The sequence below is a fragment of the Polypterus senegalus genome, chromosome 6 (assembly GCF_016835505.1).
Source record: "Polypterus senegalus isolate Bchr_013 chromosome 6, ASM1683550v1, whole genome shotgun sequence".
NCBI lineage: Eukaryota > Metazoa > Chordata > Cladistia > Polypteriformes > Polypteridae > Polypterus > Polypterus senegalus.
Window position 1 is genome coordinate 30798592 of NC_053159.1, and position 9354 is coordinate 30807945.

At 36.0% G+C, this 9354-nt stretch overlaps 1 protein-coding gene across 2 annotated transcripts in view; it reads left to right on the forward strand.

Annotated features, from left to right (window-relative positions):
- Positions 1-6051, forward strand: part of hp1bp3 (heterochromatin protein 1, binding protein 3) — a 36012-nt gene extending 29961 nt beyond the window's left edge. The window contains exons 11-12 of one of the 2 annotated variants that reach the window (XM_039755729.1): positions 491-616; positions 4174-6051. In XM_039755729.1, coding sequence (XP_039611663.1) covers positions 491-616; positions 4174-4534 — 487 coding nt within the window. In that variant the 3' untranslated portion in view covers positions 4535-6051. Of the gene's footprint in view, positions 1-490; positions 621-4173 lie in introns of those variants that run through there. The other variant, XM_039755730.1, reaches the window with a different exon arrangement.
- Positions 6052-9354: the final 3303 nt, after the last annotated feature.

Genomic DNA, 9354 nt, shown 5'->3' on the forward strand with positions numbered 1-9354 from the left:
TTATTTAACAATGGCATTTATTTAAAATTAAATAAATGTAAATTTACATAGATTTTACTTTGCAGTACTTTGAACTTAAATTATTACAAGATTGTAGGTTGCCTCTTATAATTGAATGAAAATGCCTGTTTTTGTAGGTTGATAGACTTTTTCTGTACCTCGCACAATTTTCTTGGGAGTAAGATGATATGAAGCTATCTTAAAAAGTGAAAATGAAATATAATAAAAGGTGCTTTGATTAATTATTTCAGAGCCATTTATCACAACAGGAATGATGTGGGGTTTGTTGGGTTAGTTTTCCTGTACTGTAAACAGAGGGCACCAGTTTATGTAGGTGTAGCAGGCACTTAATGATTACATACTTGGAAGTCTTGCTTTTTTTTTAGTTTTTCTTTCAGCTGTCAATGTGTGTGACATGTGTAATTTATTTTATTTACCTGCTTTTAAGCTGGTTATTTTCAAATGGTAACTTCATTTTCTTTCTTTATAGCCCTGCTACTCTCTTCCCTGACAAGCACAAAGACCAAGACTCTGAAGATGAAGCATCATCTGAGGAAGAGGACTCTGAAGATGAGTCTGAGGAAGAGTCTGAAGATGAGTCACCACCAACGAAAAGGTAATATTCTTCCACATTTCAGCTGAAATTCACATTACATGCATTTTCTGGTTCAAAGGCAGTTAGTCAGAGATGTAGAGCACACAAGCATACCCTCCAGTTTCATTTTTTTTATGATTCTGGTTCTTTTAATGTTTTAAAGGATAAATTTGGTATTTTTCAAGTCAAACGTAATTCTTCACAAGCATGGTATATATGTATTGCCAAAATGAAATTGTGTTTAAAAAGTCTAGCATTTTTTCCCATACTGGAGCTTTACAATAGAAGCACGAAGCAGACCCAAAAATTTAAAGGCCTAAATTTAATGTTCTCTTTGAGTTTCGATTTAAAAAATAAATACCTTTCAGTTTTCTGACATATGTGCAAATCTGCAAATAATCATTTTATCACATATTCCTGGTACTATTTTCCTTGAGGTAAGGATGTGCTTTCTGTTTGCTTTCTATTAGCATGTGAAAGTTCTCACATAAATACAGAAGAAAAAACAAAACCAACCTTGTAGCACAAAAAGTTTACTGTTATTTTATCTTTAGAGATGAAAACACTCCCGCACGGAGTGAAAGTTTATTGCGGAAGACTATATGTGCTGAGGTAATACACACTGCTGGTTTTCTTTTAAATGGCCGAATCTCACAAAATTATTGTTTTTTTGTTAAAAAAATGAAACACATAAGCTATTTTACAATGTGTGTAATCGCACCATGCAAATGAATATCAACAACTGTGTTGGCTTAAGAAGTGGACGTATTCGGTATATTTTAAGCCTTATGTTTCCCAGCTTTTGTCGATGCCCAGTAAATTCCAATGTGAAATGCCAATGCAGGCAAGATATAAAAAATATATATATATATATAAAATGCTGGACTTTGGATGCAATTTCATGTGGCAAATGCATATCATTTCTTACATCTACTGTATTGATCAGCATACCAGAGTGTTCCCTGGAGAGGGTCAGTTCTTAGCTGCTTCAGACAACACAGCTGTGTTCTGGCTTTAGAGGGGCCCATATCTCTGAGCCTTGTCACTTTATATCATTTATTGGGTATGTATTTACAAGAAGGTTGTAAAAACAGAACGCTATCATTAGTGATGCATCAGGTGACTGGAATAGTTATTGCTATTTTTATACCTTAATAAAGAACAAAAAAAAAACTATATAGCTAAACTTACCGTATATACTCGCGTTTAAGCTCTCCCGTGGATAAGTCGGGGCTTGATTTTTACCGTATAATGTCGGTTGTGTAAGTCGAATGAGGAAAACTCACGCTGTTGGTACAAGAGATTATGATATGCTAGCGCCCACCTGAGAGAGTAACCACGGAGTACACGGCCTTTTTTTTCTATGTATTGTGCCTACGTGACCACACAGTAATACCCAAACTATTCCGAAGCGATGTTTGCACTGTTTTGTGTTTTTTTGTATCTCACACCCTCATACACCTTTATTGTAAGAGCATCCCTTATCTACGATGGAGTATTCGATCAGAAGACAATATGAAGCTGGTTTTAAAATAAGTTGTTGAAGTGGCGAAAGAAATTGGTAACTGCGCTGCTACATCAAAATTCTATGTGTCTGAGAAACTGACATGAGATTGGAGGAAGTAAGAAGATGTTAAAAAAAAATAATAATAATAATTAAGTGTCTCATTTTTGAACGGCTATATAAGTCGGGATCTGATTTTATGATCGATTTTTCGGGTTTCAAGACCCAATTTATACGTGAGTATATACGGTATATAATTTTTTTTATATATAACTATATATATTATGTTACATATACACACAACAAAAACAAAGCTAGCCAGATAGTTACTTGTGAATATTAAATTACATTAAATAATTTAAAATTTCTAAAATAAATGGTAAATATATGGAAGTGTTTGGGAGCAGTGTGGCAAGGAAGTGGTTAACACTGCCGTTACATAGATGCAGTTTCTCTTAGTTTGTATTGAAGCCTGATCGTTATCCGTGTTGAGTTCACACTGTTCCTGTGTAGCTTTTCCCCCTGGTATTTTAATTTTATTTCCTATAACACCAAAGACGTGCAGATTAGACTAACTAAACACTCTGTAGGTTCAAATGTATGTGTGTGTTTGTGAATGAACCCCACAATGTCCAAATGACTTTTTTGTGCCATGTGGCAACTGCTTCCTGAATAGGTTTAAATCCACTTCAACCTTGAATCGGATGAAGTTGGGTGAAAATTACTTTGTGACACGTCATATTTACAAACTGAAAGGGCTAGTACACATTTCAGTATCAAGCAAAAAATATGTTAAAACACACAGACATGCTTATTCAGTGTTTTTATATACACAACCAGAATCATTTCCATGAGTGGAGCAGATTTCTTTTGAGTACATACAGTAAAGATTAGAAGTGCCCCAAGTTGACCCTCATGTCCCAGAACCCCTGAGCCCTCGGCTGACTTCTTTAAAGGGTAATGTGCTCCCACATCTTCTCACTTAGGACCATGTGCCATCCCCTTTTGATCAGTTATTCTAGCCTCTTGCCAGCTCTCAGTGCTTCCCATCTATGGGTATGCCTACCTGTACAAACCTGATTCTGGTTTTCTCCCTTAATATACTGTTTGCCACCAGATAAGTTCTTTTCTAGACCCTTAGCTTAATTACAAAGGTTAATATCAATTGCCCGCAATTTTTGTCTTGCACAAAAATTTTTATTACGTAAAGCTTGGCAACCCTTCACAACAGAAAGAGAAAGATTTACTGTTGACTGCATTTTGAAAGCTACAGATAAATGCTCAGATTGACACTATTTAAGGCATGAAATAAATTCTTGAAATGTGTGTATCAAATTTTCTAAGCTCAGAAACACTGCTTCTTTGTTTTTCTGTATTAAACATAATTCTGTTCAGTCCTCACTAATAGACACACTGGACAGTCCATCACAAATTTACGATTTGACCATAGCCTTGCTCCTTAATCCTGTAGTCATTCCCATGACAGATACTATGCAGTGAATAATGTTAGTATTTCTTTTGATTTTGTGTACAGTATTGGGCAATGCAGCTTGTGAGCAATGTTCCCTCTAAGGAGTAGCATATAGTGAGCAAAAAACATTGTTTATGAGCGACATTTTGTTTAAGCCAAAAATTTGAGCACCAATTTTCGCGATAAGTACGAGCGACGCCGTCGGAATGAGCGATCATGCGGGAAGTATGAGCGACGCTCTGAATTCGTGTGAGCGATCACTCACGCGCTCAGCTTAGAGGGAACATTGCTTGTCAGGTAATTTTATTTTTGGTTGATAATTGTTGTGTTCTTCGGGGTTTGATACAACCATTGATCCTACAAATTACAGACTTACATTTTGATAGGAAGCAAGATTAAGATAATATTTAGTTTGATTAAAGGTTTAAAAACTCGCTCCCTGTCTATCCGTTAGGCTATACATTATATTTTACAATATATTAAACTAGAAAGCTTAGAAATGTTTTTAGGTGTAGATTTAGCTTTAAAATTCAGGATACACTTTCAGACATCAAAAAACTGAATGATTTTGTTTCTTTTTGCTTAACTAAATACATTTCACAGGCAGAAAAAAAGACCTCCCCCTAAAGTTCGTGCTCCTCTACCTCCAAAGCGACGGACGCCAGTTGGTAAGAAAAGAACCAGTAGCGCTCAGAAAGTCAGCACTCCAGCGTTTTCTTCGAAGAGTAAAAGAGCAACTTCTGTTAAAAAACCGGCCGCATCTCGTAAAAAGGCAGTCACGCCAGGAAAAGTAGCCTCTAACAAGCAAGTTGAAACCTCCAAAAAAGCCAGTACACCCTCTGCAAAAAAGATGACAAGCAGGTTGCCCAAGAAACCCTCACAGAAGACTCCAGTAAAGTCATCTGCCAAGTCCCCAGTTAAGGAGAAGTCAGTGGGACGTAAATCATTGAGGATGAAAAAGTAGCCAAAATACAGTAAAGGCAGCAACCACATATAAAAGGTTAGGTAGTAGTAGAGTGCCCAAGTGCTTTTATTTTCTTGTTTTCTCTCTGCATTCTGGCCCCTTTTGTGTAAGTTTCATTTTTTTCTCATGAAGACAAAAGAAATAGAGTTTTCTTTTCATTGATTTTCTCTTTCGTCATTGAGGTTCAAAGTTTTATGCTAGTACTCCACACTTAAAAAAAAAAAAAAAAGAAATGGCTTTTCTAAAATGCTACTGCCCCCTTAAGTGTATGCTGATTTGCTTTTATTCACACATGTATTAATTTTAGAAAGATAGCAAAAGTGTTGTCACTTTTTAACTCTTACTTTATTTTGCTTTTACTCTCTTTGTGTAAATATAAGGGTTTACTACTAGGGGCTTGAATCACTTGATTTAAAATGGGTTTGTTCAATTGATTTAGAGAGGGTGGTTGTCTTTTTTTATATATATAAATATATATATATATATTCAGCACTGATGTACCATTATGAGAAACCAGTCTGAAATCCTTCATTTCAATTATTTCTACCTGATTGTCAAAGACAAATAAAATGAGTTGTTGTACAGGGCAATAATCATTTATGATGTGCATATTTACTCATTTTTAACTAAATCATTATTTTTCCCTAGCACTAGTTTATTATGTGTCTTTTTTCTTCTTCTTTCTTCTTCTTCTGGACTCTTTCCCGGTTTGGTAGTCTGTTAGTGAATTTATTTTAATCCAGCTGTCAACTTGTAGAGTTGTCATTTAGCGTTCACCCATATTTATTTTGAAGGGCCAATAATGTGATAATGGATGAAGCCAAATGGCTACCCTTTACCTTGTAAACTAAACCTTATACATTATTTGGATTGTTGTTGATATACTTCCCTTCCACGATTTTGTTATGTAAAATGTTTGCTCTTCCTTCCAGGATTTTGAAAAAATCACTCTTGTTATGTAAAATGTTTTTTTTTTTTTCTTCTTCTCTAAGAAGGCCTATTATAACACTTCAGTGTGTGCAAATCCTTCTTTCTATGAGCTGTTTTATCAGGACAGTATAACTAATTTGGCATTCTTCCTTGTATCAGGCAACCGATCATAAGAAATGATCTTTAAAAGGAAAAACAAATAAGCACATTTTCTTGTAGTGTTTTTTTTTTGTTGTTCTTTTATACTCTTTAGTGTAGAAACTCTTGAGCAAACAAATATAACTCATTCCAACTTGTTTGTGTAAGAACTGATGGGTAACTTTAATGTATATTAAAAGCCTAGTTAATTTGTTTAGGGATCAAAGATGGGATTGATTATTGTATTCTTTAGTTTAAAATAAACACTGTGTCTATTTAAAAAAAGTGGAAATGTTTGTTGTGGTTAGCGTACAACATTGAGTTTTAAAGACTGAATACTTTTTTTTGGTTAATTCAGAGAACATTGCTCTTTAGAGATTGCATGCATGTAATCCCAGCATTTGTGATGCTTTCTTTTCTGTTATCAATAATAAATATTAGATTGGTTATTTGTGCTTAACTCTTTTTTGACACAATTTTTTACAGAAACAATACTGAACACCTCAACCACGTTATATGAGTTTTTGTACGCTGTGCTGAACAATAACTGTGGTGCTAAATACATTTTATCTCTTAAAACATTATACTGCATTCCTTCCTTTTTTGGGGGGTTACATTACTCAAAATGGACATAACCTGTGAAATGGCAAGGAATAGAGCAGAATCTTCCTAATGTTTCCCATCAGGCTGCAAAAAAAAAAAACACCTTTTGTATCAAGTAAGCTAAATTAGTGTATCCTATGACAGAAGGGAACAGTAGGAAGTGATATAGTAGTTAAATGTAATGTAATGTAATTCTTCATCTTATTATTTGTCCCAACATCACACCTAGGCTTTCTTAAATAACAGATGATATTTAGCTGATCAGCAAAACTGTTCAGTGAATTTCAGGGTTCTCTCAGCACCTTTGTATAAAGATTTAATTTTTTATTTTATGTAGTGCCATTTATAGAACACCACTTTGCAGGATAACTTTGAAATTAAGTGCTTTATTATGGAAATATTTGCAGAGCAAAGAGAGAAGTTTACTCACGACAGTTTAGGGAACTTTGAATATTTATGAGTAAGACTGCCAGAAAAGCAAACTAAGAGTTAACCCTGCTGCAGAGTCACCAGCCTCAGTTGCACATCAGCTGTGTGAAGCGGGTCTTCATGGTAGAAATGCTGCAAAGAAACTCCTACTTAAGGAGACAAATAAGTAGAACAGGCTTTGGACATTGGACTAGTTAGAATCTGTCCTTTAGTCAGATGAGTGCAAATCTGAGATTTTTCATTCCATCCATCCTGTCTTTGTGAGAAGTACAGACGAGAATGAGCGATGTCTGCATGTGTGGCTCCCATCAGGAAGCACAGTGGAGGTGGTATGGTGGCACTTTGCATTATTTAAAACTGAAGGCACACTTAACATAAACACCTTAGTATTCTGCAGCAGCACACCATCCCATCTTGTTTGCGCTTGGTTGGGCTATGGGACAGTGACCTAAATCACATGTGCAAGATGTATGAAAGGTGTGTGACAAAGGAAGAAAGTGATGGAGTCCTGCAGAAGCAGACCTGGTCTACAAAGTCACCCAGCCTAAAGCCAAAAGAGAAGGTTTGGATTAAGATGGACTGAAGAATAATGGAAAAGCATTCAGTATATGAGGGGAGCACATAAAAAACTATTGGAGGAGCATCCTAGGTGCCCCCCTGTGAAGTTGGTGGAGATAATCACAAGCATGTGCAAGGATATCACAAAGGCAAAGGGTGGTTACTTTAAAAATATAACGTGGTTTTGCTTTGTTCAACATATTTGGTCTCTGCATAATTGTGAGTTGTTTGATAGATACAGTATTTTAGATATATAGTTCTTTATTTTCCCAAGGAGGAAATTTAGCTTTTTACAGAACAACAACTCCACCTCAAACATACACACAACCTACTAAAAAGAAAAATCTTTGGACATGGATAAAGGTAATTAAGCCATTAGAGTGAGGCATTATGCAGACGTATTGTCAAATAGATATAAAGGAGCTCCAGTAGCATTTCTTGAGTAATTTATTGACTAAAAGAACTTAATGTTAGTGTGTCACAGAGAGGATATGCAGCATAATGGCCATCAGTTTTGTCTTCTTTATCTCCTCCACTATTAACTACACTGGCTCACAGCATGTTTTAAAGCTGAGCCTGCCTTTTAGTCAGTGTGTTGATTGAGTGGGCTTCTTTTGAAGTGATGTTACTAGCTCAACACACCATAGCATAGAAGATCTCACTGGCCATAACAGAGTTACAAAATATGTAAAGGATGTCACTACCCACATTAAAGGAACGCAATCTACCAAGAAAAAAAAAAAAGTCTTTTAACTTTTCTTATGTAGTTTCCTCTGTGTTATGAGGTCAGTCCAGCCTGTCATTGATGTGGTCCTCCGCCATTTCCACAGCCACTCATTGATTAGGATTAGTGACCAAGATTAAAGACTCTTTGATGTGGAGTACGTCTTCATTGTATTTCTTTTGCTGGTGTTAGGTGATGTCTAAACAGATTAAAGATGAGCAAGGTGTTGTGCTGAGGGAGCATGACAGGATCAAGGATAGATGGAACCAGTACTTTGAAATGTTGTTGAAGAAAGAAAATCCAAGAGTAGTATTTGGGGATGGACTCCCAAATCAAATGAATGGCTACTACCAAGAATAAGGAGTAAGAAAGTAAAGGAGTCACTAAAAAAGAGTAAAGAATGGAAAAGCAATAAAACTGGATGAAATACCAGTGGACGTTTCAAGAGTTTAGGGGAATAGGCAGTAGATGTGTTTGTTGTGGGATCTAATGCAGAAGATATAAGAACAGTATGGTTGGACCCATTTAAAAAGAGAAGGGGGATATTTAGGATTGTGGAGACTATAGAGGTATAAAGCTGATGTCACACACTGAAAATCTGGGAAAAGGATGATAGAGAAATGGCCTCTTGAAGAGACCACCATAGGGTAGGAGTTTCTTGGTTTTAGGTCAAGCAGAGAAACGTCTGATGCAGTCTTGCATTGTAGTGGCTCATATGGAAAGCTTTACATATGGTTTTGATTGATTTGGGGACGGCATGTGACAAGAGTGCTGTAGCAAGAGGTCTGGAAGTGCATGAGATAGAAAGGAGGACCAGAGACGTATGTGAGGATGGTAAACAAGTAAAAAAATGAAACAGAACATTCTACTAGTAAGTAAGAGTTTTGTTTTAGCCCTTTTTGATTACAGTCCCATAAGAAATAAAAGAAAAGATGGTGCAAAGCCTTGCAGCGGCCACCATTACCAGACATCCCTCAATGTCTTAAGCTGACAGATGAATCTGAACAGCCCAAGTGTGAGGATCTGGTAACAGAAAAACATCATCTTTTTTATATATATCCTGATGGAAAAAGGCAAAAAATGTCTCAGTCGTTTCTCAAGAAACCACCAGAACAGTGAACAGATGATCCAACCTTCAACGAATTTTGCAAACTACCGGCACACACGACGGTAGTGAACAATGCAGCTAAAAAAGGCAGATTTCTCATTGAAAAGTAGAGTGACATACTATCGATGAGAAATAGTTTATTCTTCAACTTGTCACAAACCATTGCAAGAATTTTCCAGCGTAATCAAAGACAGTGCAGCTGTTGTAGACATGCAAGAGTGGAACAGTTGTATGCTGTTCAGTTCAGATGACATAACATCTGCCAAATGGAGTGACCGTTGAATGTCTTTTGTTTTCATCACATCATAATACCATCCTTATGAAAAACTT